Raw genomic sequence first — 27,363 nt, forward strand, 5'->3', positions numbered from 1 at the left:
AGGTGGGCGGTGCCAGCTGGGTACATTGATGTGTTCACCTCTGACACATGCGACCTAGTGGGCTGGGGTCCATCTCTGCAGAGCTGGAACTCTCCCCACACGCTGGACTACGTAGGATGCACCTACCGTGGCTTGATATATTGTTGAGGGGGCATGCTGCACAATTAATATACCTATTGTAAACACTTACGAAACCGCAGGGCAGTTTTGCCTTAAAGTAAAATGGCGGTTTCAGTGTAATTATGATGAGCGCATGCATCACATGAAAGCGCTATGACAGACATGATGACGCGTGTCTGGACATGCGCAATGAACCGATGGAGACGCTCAATGGAGCGCGATGGTCTTTGCGGGCGCCATGGCTTCTAGAGGTGCGATTTCCATGATCTTCATCCGTCACACTTAGTCACTTTATTATAAACTTACTAAAGAGGTTATATACATGTATTTGGAAATTGTGTATATTATACATCTATTTGATCTACGAGCAGGGATATAGTTCTTGTATTGTGGATCTCATGGCACATGTCACTTTATGCACATGCACTTTGTTTACTTTGGCACATGTATCAGATGTATTCAATCTAATCATGATTGTAACCACATTGTGATTGGTTGGTCACTTAAGATATGTCTTTATATGCCTTCATTTTCACTGTTTCTATGCTTGAGGAAGGCTCTTGTGAGCCGAAACGTCGCAAGTTTGCCATATTATGGGTGAATAAAAGTTTTCATATTTCACTTTTATTCTGGAGTGCAGACTGATTTTTTCTATTTTATATTATTTGGGTACTGCCGTTGCCCTTCGTTGGACATTGCACCCGTTTTTTGGATGGTGCTCCTGCTGGACTTTCTTTAAAATATATAATTAATATATATATATATATATATATATATATATATATATATATATATATATATATATACACCTGTTTATTAGAGTACTTACCCTGGGTAGAGAAAAGTGCCCATAAAATAAGGCAGCCATGTTTTCTAATTCTAGACAACCCCTTTATACTGGAGATGCTTAAAATATTGATGTTGCTTTACCTCTACTCCAGCATTAAATATCTGTAGAGAATTTATTCTGGAGTGCAGTCCGATTTTTCCTAAAATATATATATTATTTTTATTTATTTATTCCATATAAATAAGCCAGCCATTAATTAAATTTTTCTGTATACCGGTGAGCTCCCTTGATATTATTATCATTTTTACAATTGGCCTTTTTATCAAAATTTTTCAGCAGTTTTTGAGATTCATGGGCTAAATAACTTTCTGTTTACTCTTGGGCTACTTTCACACTGGCGTTTTGGTTTCCGTTTGTGAGATTCATTCAGGGCTCTCACAAGCGGTCCAAAACGGGTCAGTTTTGCCCTAATGCATTCTGAATGGATAAGGATCCGCTCAGAATGCATCAGTTTGCCTCCGTTCCGTCTCCATTCCACTCTGGAGGAGGACACTAAAACGCTGCCTGCAGCGTTTTGGTGCGCATGACGATGCGGAGGCAAAACGGATCTGCCCCCCCTTTTGACTTTCAATAGTGTTCAAGACTAATCAGTTTGGCCAATGTTAAACATAATACAAACAGATCAGTTTTGAATGGGTGCATGCGGTTGTATTATCGGTGCAGATCCATGACAGATCCGCACCAAACGCGAGTGTGAAAGTAGCCTTAGTCCAATGTAGAGCTCTTATCTCTGATCGTCTGACAAACACTCATTTAAGGCTACTTTCACACTAAGGTTTTGGCTTTCTGTTTGTGAGATCCATTCAGGGCTCTCACACGCGGTCCAAAACGGATCACTTTTGTCCTAATGCATTCTGAGTGGTAAAGGATCTGCTCAGAATGCATCAGTTTGCCTCCATTTATTCACCATTCCCCTCTGGAGGCGGACACCAAAACACTGCCTGCAGCGTTTTGCTGTCCGCCTGACGAAGTGGAGCCAAATGGATCCATCCTGGCACACAATGTAAGTCATTGGGGGACGGATCAGTTTTCTCTGACACAATAGAAAACTGATCTGTCCCCCATTGACTTTCAGTGGTGTTCAAGACGGATCCGTCATGGCTATAGAAGACATAATACAACCAGATCCGTTCATGATGGATGCATGCGGTTTTATTATTATAACGGAAGCGTTTTTGCAGATCCATGATGGAGCCTAAGTCATATTCTTATCAGTTTGATAAGAGTTTAGCTATAGTGAGTTTTTGAGGTCAGGAGATCAGAGATAAGAGTTCTACATTAGTCCTTATCTGATGAGATTAAGAGTAAACATACAATTTTTAATAAAGGTAAGTAGCAAAAATTATTTTTAGTTCATAGCCTTTAAAGTTCCTCTAATCTGGCATTCATCTTTCACAGGTGTGATGCATTCACCCGGCTTTGAAACCAGTGGTGGAAACTGCACCCAGACCCTTCTGAATGCAGACAGTTTGTATGTCGCATCGTACTATGCTCTTCTGCTAAACCTAAAACTTGCCAACAGTGATTATTACAGGAAGAAAACCGCCTTGGCCCCAGTGACACTGGTAAGTGGAATTTTACAATGATGTGAAATCTTTATGGTGTCTTATTCTTGCAAAGATCAAGCACATGTGGTTGTTCTTCAAATTCGTGGGCACTTGTGGGCACTGGTTCCAACCTTTTATCACTCAAGCCACATGCAAACTGAAATGTCACAAATCTTGCTAAATGTAATTATTGGCAGCGATAAGTTGGCAAAAAAGTCTCATAACAATAAATGTAGGGGGCACACTACAAATGAAAAGGAGTGCGCTAACTGTTCAAATATAATACTAAACACCCAAAAAAGCTGCAAGGCCCAGACAACCGTAATAATGTGCACATCCATAAAGTGTTAAATCACTGAAGCAATTTTATTAGACTAGACATACAGACATTTTAAAAATTGTATACAATGAACCATGTGCTGCTAAGAATAAATGCACATTTCCAAAATGGAAGCGCCATTGCACTTTGAAATAATACAATACAAACAATGGTAAAGCTGATATGACTTATACCAAATAATGCAACGGACATGATTAATCCTAGAATATAAATATATTAAATCACATGATTATAATATAGTATCATGATTAAAATTAATAACAATAAAGATTTCATGATTATCCGCAGATTCGTATCAAAGTGTAATGTGTAAATTATACAATAATTAATTAATTGAAGCATACATTTTCAAAGTAAAATGTGCATGCACTCATCATGGAATGCGCCCGCGCCCCAAATTGAGAGCACAAGACCATAGAGGGATAATAGAAAAAAATATAGAAGAGTTAATGAAAAATAGGTTTTTTACATACCGTATGTCAATCATAAATAAACATGATTAATATGACACCATATCATCAACTAATGTAATCAACTTCACTCATAATTATGTTGAATAAATATAAAAAGTGAAAATTATAAAGGAAAAATAATATTCTATACTGTGATTTATTGGCCAATAAATACTATAAATAATAACTAATAAATCCATATTATCAGTATACAAATAATGAATTATATATTTAATTCTTATGCCACCATAGAAAATACCATAAAAAATCCCAGAAATTCATACATAAAAATGCTACGCGGAAAAGAGCCTGGGACGCCAGGAGCCAACACCAGAAGAGAAGGAAAAAAGAAAAAGGGAAATATATAAAATAATATAACATAATAATATTAAAATACTGTAATTCGTATATATTATATGCGGAGAACAGCCGAAGACCAGAGCATCGGGTATGTGGAAGAGGCTCCAGTGAATCCATTATATAGTGAGAAAAGTAGATTGTGGAAAGTGGGATGGTGTCCATCAAAGTGCAAGCCATGTACCTGCGAATACTAAAAGAAGAAAACATTAATAAAAAACATTAATAAAAAAATATATATATATTGTCTCTGTGACACGATGTGAATATATAGTGGCAACCCATAACATAATTTGACTATGTGATAAAAAAAACAAATGTGAATAAATATGAGTGGAAAAATCATAGAAAAAAAGTGTGAAAAACTACATGTGATAATATGCAAAAACTTCATTACCCATAAAAACCTGCAAAATTGAATTCTTCATTTATCCCATTTGGTGCCAAGGAATCAAAATCAAAGATTCATCTGGATTCAAGACGAAGGAGCTGTGGGGTGGTAGACATCCCCCTCAAGTTGTTACGTACCCATCCTAGTCCAACAATTTTTAAACCAGTAGTGTTGCATTGATGGCAATCCAAAATATGTGCAGCCACAGAAGTCAGTGTTTTTTCTCCCCTGTCCCATGCGTTTGCGCAATTCCTGGCTAGTTGCCCTACATATAGCTTCCCACATTTGCAAACAAGAAGTCAATCTATGTATCTGAAATCCTATGGGTCAATGTGATGTTGAGAGAGTTATTGTTGAGAGTTGTCACAAAATAATCACACTCTTCACGTGTGCCCTGACAAAAAATTATTTGTATACAATTTTTAAAATGTCTGTATGTCTATGTAGTCTAATAAAATTGCTTCATTGATTTTACACTTTATGGATGTGCACATTATTACGGTTCTCTAGGCCTTGCAGCTTTTTTGGAAGTTGGCAAAAAGGTCAGTACTGTCACAAACACCTGGAATGGAAGCCAGTGACAATTAATGGGCCATCTTTCCTCACTTATTTTGGTGGATCCAGCGATGTTCTCTTTTACAGGGAAACAGACAATTTGTATTTTTCCCTCCATTTCCATATATTCTTTCTACATAAGACATACAATGAAAGCCAATATGTAATTTTGTTGGCACAATAAGAAAGCCATACCTTAGCTTTCCTCGAATGTAAAAGTACTGAGTAAATTAAGACAGAAAATACATAGGTTACCTTCTAAGAGTCTGAAAATAGACCCCTAGTCATAAAACATATAAAGTGTTACTGAGCGTTCAAAAAACTTTTCATATGTGATATTAACATATATCAAAGGTTTTGATTGTTGGGGGTCTGAGTACTGGGACCACCACTGATCGCTAAAATGAGAAAAGAGAAGCACTTACATAGCATGCTCTCTCTCCTTGTTGTGGGAGATGGCCTCGGCAGAAAGTCTCTCTCCTCGCTCTAGCTATCTGAGTGCTGAGACCCCTGTCAATCAAAATCCTTTATATGTTGCTATGACTTATCAAAAGTTTTTTTGAAAGCTCAGTGACACTTTAAAGTCACACATTTATGGCATATATCGAGGCAGAGACCCCGTCTAGCAGCTGCTGTAAGGGCCGCTTCACACGAGCGGATGCCGTGCGTGGCATCCGCTCCGTGAAAGAGTGCCAAGACCCACTGCAGAGGCACGGAGCAGTAACATGACTGTTAATGCTCCGTGCCTCTCTGTGATCTCTTTACTACAAAATCACAGTGAGATAAAGTTGTCACCGTGATTTCGTACGAGCGGATGCCACGCACGGCATCCGCTCGTGTGAAGCAGCCCTAAATGGAGCAGTGGCCATGCCTCATTCTTTAGATGTGGGACTCGCACCTACGGTATTGAACATTTATGGCCTATTCAGTGGCTATTCCATACTCATAGAATTCCTCTTTAATTGAAATTGCCTACATTATAAAGTAGATAAAATGTACATTTTCTGCCAAAGACTAGCTGCCTTTACTCATTCAATAGCTGTCAGTTGAATCATTACTTGGCCAACATCTATGCTCCCTGACTACTGAACGTGTATGTATGCGTAGGTTAGCTCTGCCTCAGTTCACAGTTTTCTGTAACTACAAACGGCTAGGAGCACACATGCAGGGTGATAAGAGCTACTTTGTTTAAAGGGATTATCCCATGATTAATGTAAAAAATGAAAATCAGACATGACGCTCTCTAACAAAGCTTGAACCAGCCGTGTACCTCACATGGATCCAGAGATCTCCCCATTCATTGCTCTGCTAGATTTATATCCAGGTCAAGGGGAGTGTCTTTTCTGCTGGAGCTCCGGGGGCGTGTCGATGCTCTCCCTATCACAGCTCAGGAGGCAGTTGAAGGATGAAACTGAGCATGTGCGTCCATCTCAGTGAAAAGGAAAACAAATAAGAAAAAAAAAACTGCAGGTGGCGCTAGACAGATACATTTTATTGAATAACTCAGTGTTGATGCAAACATTTTTATTACATGCAATTATAAAGGAATTCAGATCCAGGTGCTGGTTTGAAAACTGTAGAATATTTTTCCTGGGACAACTCTTTTAACTGATTGAGGAAAAGTACTCCTGAGATGTTAGGGTACAGCCACACAGTCAGGCTTCTTGATGCAGTTTTGGAAACCAAAACCAGGAGTGAATTCCAAAAAGAGGTGAAGTTGTATCTGTCCTTTTATACTTTCTCTCCTTTTTATGATCTGCTCCTGAATTTGGCTTCCAAAACTGCATCAGGAGACCCGACCGTGTGACCGTACCCTTATAGAGATTTCTAACAATTAACACCAGTATAAATCAGATTGTTTTTGTATGTCTTGTTCTGCAGAAAGAATTCATCAAGCAGGTACAGTCCAGTGGTGTGGTAATAGTCTTCTCCCAGGCTTGGATCGAGGAACTGTATCACCATATCCTGGATATAAACATGCTTGGAGAGTCTGGCTACTGGGGCACCCTGGAGGGACAGTGCCTACCCCTTATTACTATGCTTATTAGTGAGTAATACTATTTTATACAGCGAATTGTGTATATCTGTAATTTGCCTTCTAATATATCAAATGTTACATGCTTATGACAAGTCATTGCCTACAAGACCAGTTTCTTTTACAATTCTGGATAGGACTTTGCTTTGCAGCATTGCTCTATTTCTGCTCCTGTAAATATGAGAATTTTGACAACTCGGCGTTAGGGTACTTCCACACTAGCGTTAGTTTGATCCGGCAGGCAGTTCAGTCGTCGGAGCTGCCTGCCGGATCCGCCGATCAGTTGTGAGAACTGACAGCATTTGTAGACTGATCCGGGTGCGGATCCGTCTACAAATGCATTGCAAGAACGGATCCGTCTCTCCGCTTGTCATGCGGATGGACGGATCAGTCTATCAGTCTTTTTCACAGTTTTCCCGACTGATCCGTCATTCAGTTGTTTTGCAATGCCGGAAAACAAATCAATAGGAATTAATGCCAGATCCGGCATTCCAGCGACTGATCAGGCATTTTGAACTGACATAATACTGCAGCATGCTGCGGTATTATGTCCGGCAAAAACGCCTGACAGTGACTGAACGGAAGGCATACTGATGCAAACTGAACGGATTTCTATCCATTCAGAATGCATTGGGATATGCCTGATCAGTTCTTTTCCGGCATAGAGCCCTTTTGACGGAACTCAATGCCGGAAAAGAATAACACTAGTGTGAAAGTACCCTAAGTGCTACCCATATTCCTGGGGCCTCACTTATCAAAACTGTCTTTGCCGCCCAACCCATCGCTCAGTCTCCTCCATTTAAATTTAGTACACCTGCACTAAACTCCCAACAGGGTAAGTACAGATGGCAGATGCAGTGTATTTGTGTGAAGAAGGCTGAGTGCCTTGTCTAGAGTTGTTTTTGCATGGTCACATGACCCTCCATCAGAAGCCATCTTATGGACAGGACCTCTATGTGGACAGCACAGAAGATTTGCCGAACAAGGGGACATCACTTATGAACTATAGCAAATTGCACAGAATATCAACAAAGGCTGTATAAGTAAGTACCATATAGTCACCTTACCTACACATTGGTCACAGATAGCCAGAAAGGAGCCAACCCCTTTAAACTGCTCTGGTAAAAATAAATCTGTGTGGTGATTGGTTGCCATGGACAACAAAGACCGTTTTTCTTGTTCTGTAAAGGTTTAGGCTACATTCACACGAACTAATTTTGTTTCCATGTCCGCTCCTTTTTTTTTTTTTTGCGGATAGGATGCAAACCAATTCATTTCAATGGGTCCGCAAAAAATGTGGACAGCACCCCGTGTGCTATCCGCATCTGTATGTCCGTTCTGTAGCCTCGCAAAAAAAATAGAACATGTCCTATTCTTGCAGACAAGGATAGGCATTGTTACAATGGATCTGCAAAAAAAAAAGATGCCATACGGACTTATTCTTTTTTTTTTTAATTTTTGCGGATCCGCAATTTTCGGAATGCAAAACACATACGGTCGTGTGAATGTAGCCTTAATGTGAAGCATATCGCCTTACATAGGAGTGCTGGTCCTCTTTTAATTTCTTGTTACTGTTGGTGGGATGTGCATCCACACAAATTAAAGTAGTTCATCTGATACGGAGTGAGCTTTCTGATCCCCTGTTAAAGATTTTTTTTTTTTTATGGGGTTGTCCCACCAGGACAGTCCCTGTCGGTATGTCCTTTTAGCGACTCAGCTGTAATGAACCACAAAGAGAGCCAGCAATCATTTATGGAGGGAGATCAGCTGATTGCTGTCTAGGGATCTACTGAATACAGTTTGGGACAGATTTAACATAGTCCTGCATATCCGTGCAGCATCCAGCAGTCCATGTGCTTGAACTGAAATCTACACTAGCACCTGGATGGCATGAACTTCAGTTTTTTACGCCAGAAAACCAGCATAGAAGATGCTAAATGTGGCAGGGCTGTCTGCAGAGTAAGGGTACTTGTGCAACACAGAATGCAGACTAGGCTGAAGCTTAAAGGGCTATTCCCATCTCAGACAATGGGGGCATATCGCTAGGATAGCTGTGGCTGGAGGACCCCCGGGGTCCGTCCACCACCAAGCGCAGCTCCCATAGAAGTGAATGGGAGTGCACTGCTCACGCACGGCCCCTGCTCCCATTAATTTCTATGGGGCAGACAGAAATAGCCGAGCGGCGGCCCCATAGAAAGAAATGGAGGGCGGCTGCTCAGTTTACATTGTAGGTGCGATATGCCCCCATTGACTGAGATGGCAAAACCCCTTTAATATCCTCTCCTTTACATAGTGGGAGCCAGCAGTCAAAGAATGCTTGCTCATACTGTAAACTGAAATTAACAACTCACCACCTATAAGAAAAAAACGAATGAAAATTGCAAAGGAAATTAAACAAAAAAAATGGGGGGAGAGGGAGATAGAGGGACTAAGGGGTGTCTGGTCAGATATCTCACAATAAATGTCCATAACCCAGTCATCACACAGATGAATAGAAGTGATGTAAGCATAAAACCAAGGAAGAAAACCTAAGACATATACTCATATATACATCATAGTCATACTAGATGTCTGTGCTATTATTTTTACAAGAATGTAAGTTTAAGTTCATTTTAATATTATTATTTTTACTCAAGATATTGATGGTTTGGGGAGCAGCGCCATCGGTGGACAGCTTCAAGCATCTATGTCAACAGTATCTCCCGTTCCTTCTGACAAGAATATGGACCCAACAACAGTGGCAGGTGTGCACTTTGATAGTACCACATATTCTATGCTTATTAAGTCCAAATTCTATTTGAAACAAAAAGTTACATTTGAAATATGGCACTCATAAGCTTTTATTAAATGGGTTTTCCGGGAGTACAATATTGATGACTTACCACAGGATAGTTCCTCAATATTTGATTGGTATTGGCCTAATACTCAACACCCCCACCATTCAACTATTTGAAGAGGTCGTGGCTCTCCCGTGAGTCGCACAGTCCGCTCAAGGTCTACCAAGCACAGTACGTAGAGCTGAACATAGGACATGTCACCAAAGAATGGGATGTCACTGGCCTAGGAAGAGCTACAGCACTCCTCTTCAAACAGCTAATTGGCAGGGGTGCTGGAAGTAAGAACCCCAATGGTCAGATATTGATGACCTATCCTGAGGAAAGGTCATAAATATTTTACTTCCTCAAAATCCCTTTAACTCAGACTGTAATAATAAAGTATTTCAAAATGGGTTTTCTAAACTGATCAATCCCATTAATGTATAAACATTCACCCAGTCTGATTTAACCTCAATACTAAATATTGCATTGGGTGTTTTTGTGCCAATGAACTGGCTGTTAAGGTTATTTAGGTCTTAATGAGCTTATCAAAACCACTCGCATCTATCCAATAGAAGATGGGCAGAGAAAAATGCAGGACTTGTGCCATTCCCTTTTGCATACCGAAGGCGGACAAGATCAGAAGTATAGAGCCCCTTCATCATCATGTTGTGTGTGTATACAGGCCCTTCATCAGATACAGTGTGACATAGAGTTCCTTCATCATCATGTTCAGTGTGCCATAGATACCCTTCATCAGGTACAGTAAGACATAGAGGCCCATTATCATCAGGTACAATGTGACATAGAGCCCCTTCATCATCATGTTCAGTGTGCCATAGAGACCCTTCATCAGATAGAGTGTGACATCAAGCCCCTTCATCATCCTGTTGAGTGTGCATTGAGGCCCTTTATCAGGTATAATGTGACGTAGAGCCCCTTCATCATCCTGTTCAGTGTGCCATAGAGACCCTTCATCAGGTACAGTGAGACACACAGGCTCATCATCTTCATGTTCAGTGTGCCATATAGGCCCTTCATCAGGTGCAGTGTGACATAGAGCCCCTTCATCATCATGCTGTGTGTATACTGGCCCTTCATCAGGTGCAGTGTGACATAGAGCCCCTTCATCATCATGCTGTGTGTATACTGGCCCTTCATCAGGTACAGTGTGACATAGAGCCCCTTCATCATCATGTTCAGTGTAGTGTAGAGCCCCTTCATCAGTTTTATTAAGATGTCTCACTGGACCTGATGAAGAGGTCTGTGCCACAAAACGCGAATAAATTGACATTCACCAATATTTCTGGATTTTGTCTGCTGTTAGTGCAAAAAAAGGGTAGCGCCAGTCCTACATTTTTGTTTTCCCAACGATGGGGGATTACATAGATCCACTAATGTCATAACGAAGGTGGCTGCACCCTGAATGGATGGAATCCACCTGTGAGCCTCACCATGACAATTCATTTTCGGAATGGCATGTGTAGCTTTCATACTCTATTAACTGCTGTGGTGGCCTATAATATCATTGTTTTCCTGCCCTAGGTGTCGCTTTTGCACGGTTTATACTTATTGGATGCTGGAAGAACCTGATAGACACATTGTCGGCTCCACTAACAGGGCGCATGGCGGGGAGCTCCAAAGGATTGTCGTTTATTTTGGGTGCTGAAGGCGTGAAGCAGCAAAATCTGAAAGAAAGAGATTCTATTTGTATGAGTCTTGATGGTCTTAGGAAAGCTGCCCGTCTCAGCTGTGCCTTAGGTATGGTTTTCCCTAATATCTTGGTTGATGTTTTATGGTAACTTGTTCATTAGCTGAGCTCCCGCTGTGCAACGTTATGTATTATCAGGAATAGAAAGCTGCTGTATGGATTTTGTCAGTTAGTTCATGTTTAAAAATGGTGTCCACCAGGTCCTTGTCATGTTCAGTTCAGTGTTCGGTCCCCAAGTTACTCTGAGCCCTAAACCCTGAATAACTAAAGATTACAAACCTCAGGGTTTTATTATACCAACAGATTATCTGACAAATTTCCAACCAATTATTGGTCAAATGGTCGTTTACACACACAGATCGTTTGTTATACACACCAACTGTTGGTCTGACTGGACAGAAATTGGTCAGATAGTCTGTTGGTGTAATACAGCCCTAAAAATCTCTTAATATATGTAGAGTGAGATTAGAGAGCGAGAGAGAGGGAAATTAGAATCAGATAGCGATAGAGGTTAGAGCGAGTAGAACGTGAGCGAAACAGAGATTAGAGAGCGAGATATTAGATAGTTTGGGTTGTAACATCTTCTTGTCTTTACTTCTCATAAAAGGAGTTAGAGATTTTGCCAAGGTAAAGGGTACCAGCTTATACAGAAAACGGAGCCACCATTTTGATAATTTTTCATCTCACCTCAAAATATGAGGTGTTGAGCGGTGTTTGTGTACTATCATGTAGATTGTTGTATGTTCCCTCTAATGAGTCCTCCAGACATTTTGTAGTGCATTTGAAAGGCTTAAATTCTGATATTCATTTAGTATTTTCTAACACACTATGAAATTGAACTTGAGAAGGGCTGACCCATCTGGGACATTAATGGCATTTCGCTAGGATATGCCATTAGTGTCAGATAGGTCCAGGTCCCACCTGTGGGACCTGCTGCTATCTCCAGAATGCAGGGCCTGAAGTAAAGGGAGAGCACTAAATGGGAGTACTTGCTCAGCTATTTCTGGCAGTCCCATAGCGGTGAATGCAAAATAACCATGGAGCCCTAGTTATGGGTCAGTGAACGCAGATATCCCTCCATGTAAGGAAAACCAAGCAAAGCGGTGTCCCAGTCTTAGAGATCACCATATCCTCCATATTAAGTGGCCCTTATGTCAAGACCCAGCCTTGTTACAAGCCTAAAGGATGTGACCAGGGAAAAAGGCTAAGCCAGTTGTCCATCCACAGACAGCTGTTTCAGGGCGTTGCACCTCATCAGTGTGGAGTAGGATTCTGGCTAAGGGTACTTTCACACTCGCATTTTTCTTTTCCGGCATAGAGTTCCGTCACAGGGGCTCTATACTGGAAAATAACTGATCAGGCATATCCCCATGCATTCTGAATGGAGAGTAATCCGTTCAGGATGCATCAGGATGTCTTCAGTTCAGTCGTTTTGACTGATCAGGCAAAAGATAAAACCGCAGCATGCTATGGTTTTATCTCCGGCAAAAAAAACTGAAGACTTGCCTAAATGCTGGATCCGGTATTTTTCCCCATAGGAATGTATTAGTAAAATACCGGAATGCCAGATCCGTCCTTCCGGCATGCGCAGACCGGTAAAAATGTGAAAAGAAAATACAAGACTGATCCGTCTGTCCGCATGACAAGCGGAGAGACGAATCCGTTCTTGCAATGCATTTGTGAGACAGATCCGTCTCACAAATGCTTTCAGTCACATCAAAATCAGCAGATCCGGCGGGCAGTTCCGACGACGGAACTGTCCGCCAGATCACACTGCCGCAAGTGGGAAAGTAGCCTAACCGGGAGCAATGCCTTGGAGACTACTCAAACAAAACAATGGCTGATCTTAGGAAGACCAGCTACAGAAAATACTGTGGAGCCTCATTTAGGAGTCTCAACACAGCAATCCAAAGTGCAAAGCTTCCTGGGAAACAGTAATATGCAAAATACCGTGGAGATCTTGACATAGGGACCACTTAATATGGTGGATCTGGTGATCTCTATAATGTGGACATCCCTTTGTTTGGTTTTCACTGTGTTGAAGACCCATAACCCATGGGTTATTTTGCATATTACTGTTTCCCAGGGAGCTTTGCACTTTGGATTGCTGTGTTGAGACTCTTAAATGAGGCTCCGCAGTATTTTTTGTATCTGGACTCCCCAAGATCAGCTATTGCTTTGTTTGAATAGCGGTGAATGGAGAGGTGACCACACTTGTGGGAATTCAGAAAATAGCTGGGAATGCTCTCTTAGCTGTGTTCAGAAGTCTTGTACCAGTGAATGGAGAGCAAGCCACCATATGTAGTGTGTTCTCCTCCATTTTGGGGGCCCCGTTCTGGTGATAGGTGCAGGTCCCAGAGGTGGGACCTGCATCTATTGATGACATATCCCAGCGATATTTTATCAAAGTCCCAGATGGGAATACCTTTTTAAAGTGGTTGGCCCATCTCAGACATTGATGGCATATTGCTAAAGGTTGCTGCTCATAAGAGGCTGCTCTCCACTCACTTCTGGGGCCCTGTTCTGGAGATAGGTGTGGGACCCGCTTCTATCTGACATTGATGGCACATCCTAGCGATATGCCATCAATGTCTGAGATAAGACCCCTTTATGGGTCCATTCACACGTCCGTTATAACACTCCGTTTCCGTTCCGATTTAAATCGGAACGTTTTTCGGATCCATTAATTTCAATTGCCTCTACAAAAATGCGGACACCAATCATAGTGCTGTCCGAATCGCAGAATCCGTTCCTTTTTCCTATTTTCGAGTATGTGGATCCTGAAAAAAAAATTAAGCTTGTCCTACTTTCTGTCCGTTTTTCAGGTCCGTTGTCCATTCGAGTCAATGGATCCGCATAAATGCGGATGATATGCACAAAACCTTCCAAATGTCATCCGATTTTTGCGGATCCGTTGACAGGAAAATGGATGAAAAAAAATAAACGGAATAACAGAAACACAGAACGGATTCGGAAGCACTTTAGTAAAAAAACGGAAGGTTGTACTGAAAAACGGATCCGCAAAAAAAAAAAAGGAATGTTTATCTGGAAAGGTAAAAATACTGACGTGTGAATGGACCCTAACCCTGAGTTCACACAGAGATGTTTCTGTGCAGAAAAAAATTACATGGAATCTTCCAAAATTCCACATGGTTTATGGCAAGATTTTTGATCCTGTCTATTTCAGTTGCATCTTTGGAGGTGGATTTGGAGCGGAATCCACACCAAGAATGAAAATATTTCTTTTTTTTCATGCTATGGATTTTAAAACTGCAAGTACCAAAATATGCCATGTAGATTACCTTGTGGTGCACTGGACGTATTTTCTGTGTGGAGTTTTAGAAATAAAAACGTATTATTTAGCCTTCTTATTCAAGAAAAATCTTTACTTGCAGAAGCGCTACTTTAGTGGGTGCTGTAAGGACAGAGCACAAAAAACTACTGAACTTTAAAAAAAATAAGAGGACTAAATATATAATTGAGAATCCTTTTAAAGGGTGATATTCTTTCAGTTGACCTTTGTTTTCAAGATCTCTGCTTGCTGTCATCCAGTAGACTCTTCATTGTTTTCTTTCAGTGGATACCAGTCTGTCTTGTTTGCTGATATAGAAATCCCCATTTTAGGCTGGACTTGGATGCCAATAGTACAGCTCTGTACAGTAGCCAAGTGACAAAAATGGGTCATGTTCCCATCACCATAAAGTTGGGAAACCTTTCCAATACAAAAACTCAGGAAAAGCTTTCGTGGTGAAAAGATCTGTTTTCTGTTCACATTTTACATGCATTTGCAATGTTAATGTGCAAGATTAAAAATCCATCCCAGGTTTATTTTCTTTAGTCATAACTTATGTCTAATCTCTCTTAAAGCAGTTGGCCCGTCTGGGATATTGATGGTATATCGCTAGGATATGCCAGCAATGTCAAATTGGTAGAAGTCCCACCTCAGGGACCTGCTCCTATCTAGAGAACAGGGTTCCTGAAGTGAAGGAGAGCACACCACGCATGCGCAGTGTACACTCCATTCTTCACTATAGGAGTTCCAAAAATAGCTGAGCAAGTGTGCCTGGCTATTTTCAGAAGTCACATAGCGGTGAATTGAGGGTTCACCTGGCAAGCGTGGGCACCTCTTCATTCGTTGCTATGGGACTACCGGAAACAGCCAAGCCAGCACCCGGCTATTTTCTGAACTTCCATAGCGGTGAACGAAGGATGGCCAGGCATACGCGTCTGCTCACTGTTCACTTCGGGGGCCCTGTTCTGGAGCTAGTACCACATTTGGGATATACTCCTATCTGCCATTGATGGCATATCCTAGCAATATACCACCAATGTCTCAGATGGGAATATCCCTATAATTTTCCATTTTCCATCCCTGTATGCTGGATGTTAACATCCCTATGTATTAGGCCTAATTTCCCATTTCATCCATGCGTTTACAGGGGTGGCCGCTAACTGTGCATCAGCTTTGGCTCAGATGGCTGCAGCATCCTGTGTGCAAGAAGAGAAGGAGGACAAGGAAAATCCAGAACAAAATGACACAATATCACAAGGTATTCACACTGCACACAGTGGAGGGAATGTATCATGCCCCCTGCATCAAAAAGTCACTAAGTTTTGTGCAAGCCCCCTTCTCCGCCTCACTCAGCACTTTTGTTAAAAGTAGTAAGGGTGGGCTCTAAGTGGCCCAACACGTTGACCATTACTTATACAAGTTTTCTGCTGCAAGTAATGACTGAAACCTACGCCCATTCTTAGGCCAGACACAGACAAGCAAGTTCAGTGCGAGAAAATCGCTGTGTGTGGCAGTGTGATTTCCCGTTCTGACCTCTGCTCCTCTGACAGGATCGCGTGGCATTATAATGATTTATAATGCTGTGTGTCCCTACTGAATAACACTAACAGCATTATGTCAGTGTTAACCAATACATTCCAGAAATGTAAGGGTTACATAGCATCGTAGATCAATATAATGCTATGCTACCTCTTGAGTGCTAAAGAGGTCAGTATGGGTGCTCTCGCTGACACCCTGCAAGTCCAATGCGTGAAACTCACTTGTGTGAAAGGGGCCTAAGGGTGGCCTCACTCACAGCATTTATTGAAAGATACCATATTTTTTGTGCAGTTTTTGGAGTCCTAGCCAGAATTGCAATTAAATTGAATGGGAAATATAAAGGAAGGACTTATAGCCCTCTTTCCTGCTGGATCCACTCCTGACTTTGGCTCAGAAGCTGCAGTGGCATTTTCCCAGAGAGCGATGAAACTCAATGAAGAGTAGCATTACTTTGGTATGTTGTGAATTGACCAGAACATTTTGTCAATCATGTTTTTGAACAGTAAAGCAGAAAGTGGAGCAAAAACTGGAGCAGATGGGTAAACATCATGGAGGGTATCGCCTCCATAATGCCCACGTTCTGTGTATGGACGCCATACTTAATGTCGGTCTGGAGATGGGAAGTCACAATCAAGATTGCTGGCCACATGTGTTCAGGTAGAATCTAGTGTTTACTTCAAATTCTGGTGGGGTTATGATATGGGCAATGGTTTGTAGTCTCATTTAGAAGCATCGAAAGATGTTATTTTTTTGAATGCTCTTGAGTTTATAAAATGTAATACTGTTCTCCCTGGCAGGGTGTGTGAATATATCAGCACCTTGGAGCACACGCACTTCAGTGAGGGGACATCGCAGCTACCGCTGACAATCACGCAGTCCACAGACTCCCAGGGCCACTCTACTGACTTTTCACTGGAACAGACTAAAGAACCGGAGGCTTCACTTGGGAAGAGTCCCATCATCCAGCCAGTCCCAATCCAAGAGCTCATCAAGGAGGGCAGCAAGGGCCGGGCATTTGACTTCCGTGGAAATACCTTGATGAGTGCAAGCAATGCTGCTAAAGCTGTTTGTACCTTGTCCACACAAGCAGACAAGTAAGAAAGTATTTTAAAGGATTTGCTGCAAATTTGACTATATATTATAACATACCGTATTTTTCGCCCTATAAGACGCAACTGTCCATAAGACCTACCTAGGTTTTACAGGAGGAAAATAAGAAAAAATATATATTTTTCATCAGAGCTAAGCTCAGACCCCCAATGTTAATCAGACCTCAGCTCAGAGTCCCAATCAGACCCCTAGTGTTAATCAGACCTCAGAACAGACCCCCCAAAGTTAATAAGACCCAAATCAGACCTCAGATTAGACCCCCAATGTTAATAAGGCCCCTGTTCAGACCTTCATGTTAATAAGCCCCCATATTAATCGGACCTCAGATAATACCTCCATGTTAATGACCCCCATATTCAACAGACCTCAGATTAGACCCCCTAATGTTAATAAGGCCCCTATTCAGAGCTCCATGTTAATAAGCCCCCATATTAATCAGACCTCAGATCAGAGAAAAAAATAAAATAAATCAACTTGCCTCTCCTGCTCCAGATGCCGCTACTGCTCCAGTCATCCATCTCTCTTTTTGTTCTTCCTGACACGCACTGTTCTGTGACCAGTCACCGCAGAGCATAAGGTCACAGAGAGCTGACGTCCTCACGCTGTGCGCAGTCACAGCATAGCAAGCAGTCAAGGAAGACCAGGAAGCGGTGAGTACAGAGCCGGGGGAGCACTGCATTCACTGCTTCCCAGTCAATCTGTAATGGAAGTGCTCATTAGTATTCGCTCCATAAGATGCACTGACGGGGGAGGGGTGCGTCTTATAGGGTGAAAAATACAGTACTTATTTTTATTTTCAAGTTGTAAGCATAGTATTTAATGGGTATTATTAAGATCCATTTTCGATTATCTTTAGACTGTTTGAAGGTGCTGCAGACAAGCTCAACCTGGTTGCACTGAGTGGATTTCTCTACCAGCTGAAGAAGGCTTCCCAGGCCCAGCTTTTTCATTCAGTCACTGATACAGTTGACTATTCCCTTGCAATGCCAGGTGAGAATTTTATTTTAATAGGATAAGTGTTAAGTAATGCCTCCTTGGTAATGGAGAAGGGATCAGGTATGGGACTAGATACATCACCACCAGTTTTTTTTTTTCTTTCACATGAGGAGCTACATAGGACCTTCAAGGGGTTGTCCCATTTCAAACATCAGCTTTTTCAGAACTCCCATAGAAGTGAATGGAGGGTGGACGTGCATGCGCAATGCACTCTTCTTCGCTTTGGGGGACCCGTTCTGGAGAAAGTGATATGCCACCAGTTTGAGATCGGACAACCCCTCCCACTGTACATGAAATTGATGCATTTTCTGTATTAACATAATTTGACTTATGTAATTCAGTAACTGTTGTCTGAATTTACAGGCGAGATTAAATCTACTCAGGACAAAATAAGTGCTCTACATCTCTTCCGCCTTGGCGATGTCATGTTACGTATCATCCGCAGCAAATCTCGTCCTCTTCTTCACATTTTGCGATGCTGGAGTATAGTAGCCCCTCATTTTGTAGAGGTAACTATAGAGATAATTGTATTCATTACATGATATCATTATATACTGAGTATTGAGTAAAGCTTGGTTTATTTTCCAGTTTTCTTGAAATAAAGCTTTTTCATTGAGTAATTACTAGTAATGTGCCTTTTTAACCCCTTAAGGACCTAGGACGAGAATGCTTGTCCTAAATTCCCGGTACTTGGCGCCGCAGGACGAGCATTCTCGTCCTGCAGTTCTTCCTACTCCCCATGTGGGGTGCCGCGATCAGCGGTAGGGGCCCGGCTGTTACTGACAGCCGGATCCCTGCTACATCCACCAGCATCGGTGATGTAACTGTGTAATACACTGATAGTCAATGCAGTACAATACAGATGTATTGTGCTGAATTGAAACAGGGATCAAACCCTGTAATATTGAAGTCCCATAGCGGGACAAAAAAAAAAAATAATGAAAGTGAAATAAAGTGTTTTTAACAATATTTTTTTTGGTTTCAACAAAAAAGCCTCTTTCTCGTGCGTGGCATTGGGGGACACAGCACCATGGGGACACAGCACCATGGGTATATGCCCAGCTGCCACTAGGAGGCTGACACTAGAAACAAAAAAGTGTTGGCTCCACCCAGGTGGGCTATACCCCTCTGCTAGAGCCAGAACAACTCAGTCTAGTTCTAGTGTCCGTAGGAGGCAGACATGACCTGCTAGCAGGTCCTTTTTCTGCTAATTTTTTATCTTTTATTTTTATTTTTATTTCTTTTAATTTTTTCCTCTACAGGTAGCAGGGGCGGCTCCATCGTGTTCCACCTTAGTTGTCCCCCTGCGGGCGCGTACTCGGTACCTTGCAGCCACCCAGTCCCCAACGTGACCTGCTTCCGCAGTGGATTCCGGCGGACCCACGGTTTCCGTGTTGAGTCCGCCGAGGGGGTGGTCATGCTGCGCCTGAACTAATCGGAGGGTGAGTATGTGCTTCAGCCAACCCCCTCCCCCACTCCACCACTTAGTAAGCCGGGCCTTTGGGGGGGGGCACCTCTCCTTCTTGGGGTCTCCCCCGCTCTCCTTCTCAGGGGGGTCGCCATTCTGGAGCCTTTTTTAATGGTGTCGGCCCCTTTAAGACGGCCGGTTTCGGCCCTCGCTCTCCCTACCTCGGTGGCTGTGTCCCCTCCTCTGCCTTCCCTCGGCGCTGGCTGTTTGTTAGCCGCTTCCGCCTCCTGCGCTGGCGGGCGGGGGCCTGCCGGCGGCGGCGCTTTTCTCCTCCGGCGGCACCCTGGCATACTAGAGGCCGCGGCTTTTGCCTGGCCTAGGCCGCGGTCACGTGGGCGGGCGTCGTCTCCGCCTCCTGGGCTTCCCGGGCTTCCTCTCTGCCTCTCCCCTTGTGGGCGTTCCTCCGGAGGCCTCTCTTCTTTCCGCCCAATCCTGCGCCAGCGCGGGCTGCTAGGGGGGCGGTTCTTCTGCCGGACGCTCTCTCTCTCTTCTGCCTGTGCTGTGCGGCCGCGTGCGTCCTCACTCTGTGCGCTCCGGATCCTCCAGCTTCGGTTTTTTCTGGGACACAGCACCATTGGTCGTGGTAGGCAGCCTCTGGCTGACTCCTTCCTCTTCTTTTCAGGTTCCACCACCGAGAGGCCATCATGTCTTCCTCTGGTCAGGCCCCCACTCCCCCTGCCGCCATTTCCACTCATTACGCCTGCTCTGTGTGTAGCAGGAAGTTCCCATGCGGCCAGCCTACGTCCCTCTGTGTGCAGTGCCTCACCCCCGGGCCCGCCCAGTCCGCTCCTGCGGCCTCTACCTTGTCGGTTCTCCCGGAATGGGCTGCTACCCTGTCCCAGGCCATAGGTAGCCTTGCTAGCCTCTCCCAATCCCTGGCGCAGTCTCTGGACAGTCTCCCTGCCCAGATTGCGGCCGCCTCTGGCAGGGCCTCTACCGCTGGTGATACGCCTGGCGACAGTTCCCAGCCTCGCTCCGGCTCTCGGTCCCGCAAACGACCACGTACGGTCTCGGCTGGGTCTCACTCCTCCTCAGTTTCCCCGGATCACTCCCCGGCTAGGTCTGAGTCCGGTGAGATTTCTTCTTCAGCCGCTTCCGCCGCTCCTGGGGACTCCTCCGCTTCAGATTCTGAATCTGAGCGGTGTTCGGCGATGTCGGCAGCAGTGCAGGATCTCATCAGAGCCGTGCGGGACGCACTCCACGTGCAGGATGTCCCCTCGTCCTCCTCCATGGAGGCAGTGTCCTTCCGACGCTCTAAGCGGTCCACTGTGGTTTTTCCCAATCACGAGGATCTGGACGCTCTCCTTGCCAGGGAATGGCGTCACCCTGATCGGCGCCTTCATCTCACCAAGGCTTCTGATGTTCCTTATCCTTTCTCTGAGGATTCGGTCAATCTCTGGACGATGCCCCCCCTGGTGGATCCTCAGGTCGCTCGTCTGGCGAAGGCTACTACGCTTCCCCTGGCTGATGCGGCTTCCTTGTCGGATCCCGCTGATAAACGGGTCGACTCCTTGGCCAAGTCCGTTTTCATCGCAGCGGGCGCCGCCATCCGTCCTGCGTTTGCCGCCTCTTGGGTCGCCAAGGCATGCGCCGTTTGGGCAAAGCAGCTTCTCCGTGCTTTACCTGCTGACTCTGAGCAGGGGGACTTGGCAGTGCTTGCCTCCCAGATCTATCAGGCCTCCAAGTTTCTTTGTGACGCCTCTATGGAATCGGCTCGCCGCTCTGGGCGCGCGGCCGCCAACTCTGTGGCTATCCGCCGCACCATCTGGCTTCGTTCCTGGGCGGCGGACGCCGCCTCTAAGAAGGCTCTTATCTCTCTTCCCTTTCTTGGTGGAAAGCTCTTTGGGAAACGCTTAGAGGAGCTCATCTCCGAGGCCACTGGAGGTAAGAGTTCTCTTCTTCCTCAGAATCAGCCTCGCCGCCGTCGTTTCCCCGGATCGTCCTCCCGGACGCAGTCCTTTCGGTCCTTTCGGGCCCCTCCTGCCCGATCTGACAAGAAGCCTTCCAGGCCTTCCTTCAAGTCCAGGCCCTCTTGGCACGCCAAACCCAAGCCCGCTCGTCCCCAGCCCACTAAGCCTCCTTCAGCATGACTCGATCCCCGTCATGGTGGGAGGGCGCCTGCTCGTCTTTCGGGATGTTTGGCGGGCAAACGTAGAAGACGCTTGGGTTCTCGAGGTGGTCTCTTCGGGGTACAAAATCGAATTCACCGACCTCCCACCCAGTCGGTTCTTCTTGACGTCCCCCCCCATGTCTCCCGCCCGGGCAGACAGTTTTTTTCAGGCCATTCATTCCCTGCGCGCTCTGGGGGTCATCGTTCCGGTTCCAGAGTCAGAACGTTTTCGGGGCTTCTACTCGAACCTGTTCACCGTCCCCAAAAAGGACGGCTCACTCCGTCCTATCCTGGATCTGAAGGCGCTCAATCGGTTTGTCCGGGTCCGTCATTTCCGCATGGAGTCCCTCCGGTCCGTGATCGCCTCCCTGGAGTTGGGCGAGTTCCTGTCGTCGGTCGACATTCAGGATGCCTATCTCCACGTTCCCATCGCCCTCTCCCATCAAAGGTACCTTCGCTTCGCGGTGGGTTCGCTTCATTTCCAATTTGTAGCCCTTCCCTTCGGTCTGGCCTCCGCACCAAGGGTTTTCACCAAGGTGTTAGCTCCCCTAGTGGCTCTTCTTCGTGCCAGGGGGGTCGCCCTGGTGCCTTACCTGGACGACCTTCTGATTCGGGCCCCGTCTCCCGAGGACAATCTGTCCAGCCTGAGCATCACCCTCTCGGCTCTTGCTCGGTTCGGGTGGCTTGTCAACCACTCCAAGTCCTCCCTTGTCCCACGCCAGAAGATGCTCTTTCTGGGAATGCTGTTCGATACTCGCCTCGGGCGGGTGTTCCTTCCCCCGGAGAAGGTGTCTTCTCTTCATGCGGGGGTACATCTTCTCCGCAGGCCGTCCTCTCTGACCATCAGGACGTGTATGCGCGTCCTGGGGAGGATGGTGGCCTCATTCGAAGCCATTCCTTATTCCCAATTCCACTCTCGGGACCTGCAGATGTTCATCCTGTCCAGGTGGGACAAGTCCCCGGAGGGTCTCGAGCGCCTCGTTCGTCTCCCTCCTCAGGTTTGTCTGGATCTCTCCTGGTGGTTGCTTCCCCGGACGGTGTCCCTGGGCCGGTCCTTCCTCCCCCCCAGCTGGCGCGTGATCACGACCGATGCCAGCCTCTCGGGATGGGGAGCGGTGTTCGAGTCCCTCACGGTTCAGGGTCTGTGGTCTGTTCAGGAATCTTCCCTGCAGATCAACGTTCTCGAACTCAGGGCGATTTTCTTAGCACTGTCGCACTGGACTTCCCGTCTGCGCGGCCTCCCGATCCGGATTCAAACGGACAACTCCACCGCCGTGGCTTATCTGAATCATCAGGGGGGCACCAGGAGCGTGATGGCCCTGCGAGAGGCCTCTCAGATCCTGCGATGGGCGGAGGAACACGTTCCCGTTCTCTCCGCCGTCCACATTCCCGGGGTCGACAATTGGGCGGCAGACTTTCTCAGTCGTCAGCTCGTCGACCCGGGCGAATGGTCTCTCCACCCGGAAGTGTTTCATCAACTGTGTCTCCGGTGGGGAGTTCCGGACGTGGATCTCTTCGCGTCTCGCCTGAATCACAGACTTCCGCGCTATGTTGCGCGGTCCAGGGATCCGCAAGCTCTTGCGGTCGATGCCCTGGTTCTGCCTTGGTCCCAGTTCGACCTTCTGTATCTCTTTCCGCCCATCCCTCTTCTGCCTCGAGTGCTCAAGCGTCTCAAGGCGGCCCGGGTGCCGGCGATTCTGGTGGCCCCAGATTGGCCCCGCAGGGCGTGGTACGCAGATCTCGTGTTCCTGCTCGCCGACGTTCCATGGCGTCTTCCCCTGCGTCGCGATCTCCTTTCGCAGGGCCCTCTGTTCCACCCGAATTTACCGCAGCTTCGTTTGACGGCGTGGCTGTTGAGACCGCGATCCTGAAGGCCCGTGGTCTCTCGGACTCTGTCGTTCAGACGATGCTTCGCGCTCGGAAGCCCCAGTCGGCCCGTATTTACTATCGGACCTGGAGGGCGTATTTTGCTTGGTGCGAGTCCGCACGTTCTCGTCCTCTCCTTTTTTCGGTCCCTAATATTCTGGCCTTTCTTCAGGCTGGTTTTGATAAGGGGCTTCGCCTGGCTTCTCTCAGGGGGCAGATTTCTGCCCTTTCGGTCCTTTTTCAACGTTCTGTGGCCACGCGGGCTCAGGTTAAGACTTTTCTGCAGGGTGTCGCTCGCCGAGCCCCTCCTTTTCGTCCTCCGGTGGAGCCGTGGGACCTGAATCTTGTTCTTGATGCTCTTCAGTCCTCTCCTTTTGAGCCCTTGGCAGACATCTCTCTGTCGTTTGTGTCATTTAAGGTTGCCTTCCTTGTGGCTATCACCTCTATCCGTCGGGTTTCCGAACTGGCGGCGCTTTCCTGCCGGTCGCCTTTTCTGGTGTTCCATCGGGACAAGGTCGTTTTGCGTCCCGTTCCTTCTTTTCTCCCTAAGGTTGTCACCCCGTTTCACATCAATGAGGAGATTATCCTTCCTTCCTTCTGCCCTAATCCTTCTCACCCTCGGGAGAAGTCTCTCCATTGCCTGGATGTTGTTCGGGCTCTCCGCTGGTACCTTCGCCTCACGGACCCCTTCCGTCGTTCGGATTCTCTTTTCCTGGTTCCGGCGGGTCCTCGTAAAGGTCTGCCTGCCTCCAAGGCCACCATCTCTCGCTGGGTTCGGTCGGCTGTCAAGGAGGCCTACGCCGCGAAGGGTCGCGCTCCCCCTTCCAGGTTGACCGCTCATTCGACTAGGGCAGTCGGAGCTTCCTGGGCGGTGCGTCATCAGGCTTCGGCTGCCCAGCTTTGCCGGGCCGCCACCTGGGCGTCAGTTCACACTTTTGCTAAATTCTACCACATTCATTCCCTGGCTTCTGCTGATGCCAGCCTGGGGCGTAAGGTTCTGCAGGCAGCGGTGCTTTAGGTTGCCGTCTGGCGATCTTCTTCCCTCCCTCAGGGACTGCTTTGGGACGTCCCATGGTGCTGTGTCCCCCAATGCCACGCACGAGAAAAATGGATTTTTTGTACTCACCGTAAAATCCTTTTCTCGTAGTAGGCATTGGGGGACACAGATCCCTCCCTTTCCTTGGAGCATTTGTTCTTGTTCGTGGTTCCGGCGTTTGCTTGTGGTTGTCGGGTTCCCCAGTTCAAGACTTGTTGGCACTCCGTTTCTTTTTGGTTCAGGTGTGGCGTTCCTACTGCTTTTGGTACTGACTGAGTTGTTCTGGCTCTAGCAGAGGGGTATAGCCCACCTGGGTGGAGCCAACACTTTTTTGTTTCTAGTGTCAGCCTCCTAGTGGCAGCTGGGCATATACCCATGGTGCTGTGTCCCCATGGTGCTGTGTCCCCCAATGCCTACTACGAGAAAAGGATTTTACGGTGAGTACAAAAAATCCATTTTTCCCATAAAAAGAGACCTATAAAATAGTAAAAAATAGAAAAAAATAAGAACAGACATATTAGGTATCGCTGCATGCGTAACAACATGCTCTCTAAAAATATTACATGATCCACCCAGTCTGGTCAACACTGTAAAAAAATAAAAACTGTGCTAAAAAAAGCAATTTTTTTTTCACCTTTCATCACAAAAAGTGTAATACCAAGCGATCAAAAAGTCATATGTACCCAAAAATATTACCAATCAAACCGGCATCTCATCCCGCAAAAAATGGGACCCTACATAAGATAAGGTGACTATCATGAAGTACAAAACATTCTCCGAATCGCTTGGATAAGTAAAAGCATTCCAAAGTTATTACCACATAAAGTGACACGTCAAGTTTCCAAAAAATGGCCCTGGTCCTTAAGGTGAAAAATGGCAAGGTCCTTTAAAGGGGTTCTCTCCCCTCAGCAAGTAGCATTTATTATGTAGTGAAAGTTAATACAAGCCACTTACTAATGTATTGTGATTCTCCATATTGCTTCCTTTCCTGGCTGAATTCATTTTTCCATCACATTATACACTGCTCGTTTCCATGGTTATGACCACCTTGCAATCCATCAGTGGTGGTCCTGCTTGTACACTATAGGAAAACGCATCAGCCTATGTGCACTGCCATGGTCTCGACCACCAGAGAGGGTGACACTTTTTCCTATAGTGTACACGCACGACCACTGCTGATGGATTTCAGGGTGGTCGTAACCATGGAAACGAGCAGTGTTTAATGTGATGGGGAAAAAAAAAAATCAAGCCAGCAAAGGAAGCAATATGGACAATCACAATACATTAGTAAGTGCCTTGTATTAAAGGGAACCTGTCACCGGAATTTGGGGTATAGAGCCGAGGACATGGGTTGCTAGATGGCCACTAGCACATCCGCAATACCCATCCCCCATAGCTCTGTGTGCTTTTATTGTGTAAAAAAAACGATTTGATACATATGCAAATTAACCTGAGATGAGTCAGAGCTTGAAAATATGACTCCTCTCTGGTCACACAAGTAAGATATGACTCTCTTATGTTAATTTAGATATGTATCAAATAGTTTTTTTTACACAATAAAAGCACACAGAGCTATGGGGACTGGGTATTGCAGATGTGCTAGCGGCCATCCAGCAACCCATATCCTCAGCTCTATACCCAAAATCCCGGTGACAGGTTCCCTTTAACTTTCTCTACATGATAAATGCCACTTGCTGAAGTGAGACAACCCCCTTAAGGTGTTAATATACTTTGGAGGCGATTAAAGGGGCTGTCTAGGATTTTACTTTTGATGGCCTGTCCACAGGATAGGCCATCAGTATCTGATCAGTGGGGCTCTGACATCCCCCCTCCCCACTGATTAGCTGTTTTGGGGTGGCTTCAGCACTGGAACTTCAAAGCTCTGGCATTGGACAATAGGGCATCAACAGTAAAATCTTGTACAACCCATTTAAAAAAAAAATGGACCAGTAAATGGGGGAGCAGCCAATGGCAGACGGGGACGAGCCTCCCTAGCATCGCGGGTAACGCTCGTTCCCGTCTCTCACTGCCATTGGGTGCTTTCCCCCCCCCCCCCGACCAGGAGCGGCGCAAGGGCCGGGGTAAGTTTATTCCTTGTGAGGGGCCCGGGATATGGGGGGAGGGGGGGGCGGTTTATAGTTTCGGATAACACATTTAATATGTGCCTACATTTTAGTGCAAATAAGTCAGACAAAAATATAAAGCTGGGCAAAAGTTTGTAAAGATCCAAAAAATGGAGATGTAAGGTGAGGCAGTACAAAAGGTACACATAATCAAGTATAGCCAGCAGTGGAGAGAGGGTTATAGTAGGTTGTAAGCTGGCCTGATGACTAGGAGAGACAGTGAATTACAGAGAAGGGGAGATGTGACAGTCAAGTGCTGGATGCAAGAATGTGAGAGACAAACAAGTGCAGAGGAGAAAAGAAGTTTTGGTGATATACGAAGATCATGTGTGAGATGTAATCTGGAAATGATGGCAGATGGTACGGTTATGTGGACCTTGTGGCTGCTACTATCATTTTCCAAACCCTTTCACATGGCTTAAATTTCTGTTATTGAAAATCTGACATTTAACCACATTGCCATTTAATTGAATGGCGCTTTGCATAGAATGAGCAATATCAGGGATTTAAGCTCCCAATAGAGCCCCTTTCTTTCTGGAAATCCAGTGGTGGTCTGATTTCAAAGTCTTTCTCAGATGGATCTTTGACATATCTGAATATTTTTTCATTTTTTACGTTGTGTACCCGTGGATGCAATGCTAATCACTTC

At 45.5% G+C, this 27,363-nt stretch overlaps 1 protein-coding gene across 3 annotated transcripts in view; it reads left to right on the forward strand.

Annotated features, from left to right (window-relative positions):
- ARFGEF3 (ARFGEF family member 3) overlaps positions 1-27,363 on the forward strand; it is a 126,011-nt gene that overhangs the window by 50,770 nt on the left and 47,878 nt on the right. For all 3 annotated transcript variants that reach the window (XM_044292392.1, XM_044292394.1, XM_044292393.1), the window contains exons 13-21: positions 2,369-2,535; positions 6,494-6,659; positions 9,284-9,391; positions 11,009-11,224; positions 15,614-15,724; positions 16,509-16,662; positions 16,803-17,099; positions 17,972-18,105; positions 18,475-18,620. In XM_044292392.1, coding sequence (XP_044148327.1) covers positions 2,369-2,535; positions 6,494-6,659; positions 9,284-9,391; positions 11,009-11,224; positions 15,614-15,724; positions 16,509-16,662; positions 16,803-17,099; positions 17,972-18,105; positions 18,475-18,620 — 1,499 coding nt within the window. The remainder of the gene's footprint in view (positions 1-2,368; positions 2,536-6,493; positions 6,660-9,283; positions 9,392-11,008; positions 11,225-15,613; positions 15,725-16,508; positions 16,663-16,802; positions 17,100-17,971; positions 18,106-18,474; positions 18,621-27,363) is intronic.

Source organism: Bufo gargarizans, chromosome 4 (genome assembly GCF_014858855.1).
Source record: "Bufo gargarizans isolate SCDJY-AF-19 chromosome 4, ASM1485885v1, whole genome shotgun sequence".
NCBI lineage: Eukaryota > Metazoa > Chordata > Amphibia > Anura > Bufonidae > Bufo > Bufo gargarizans.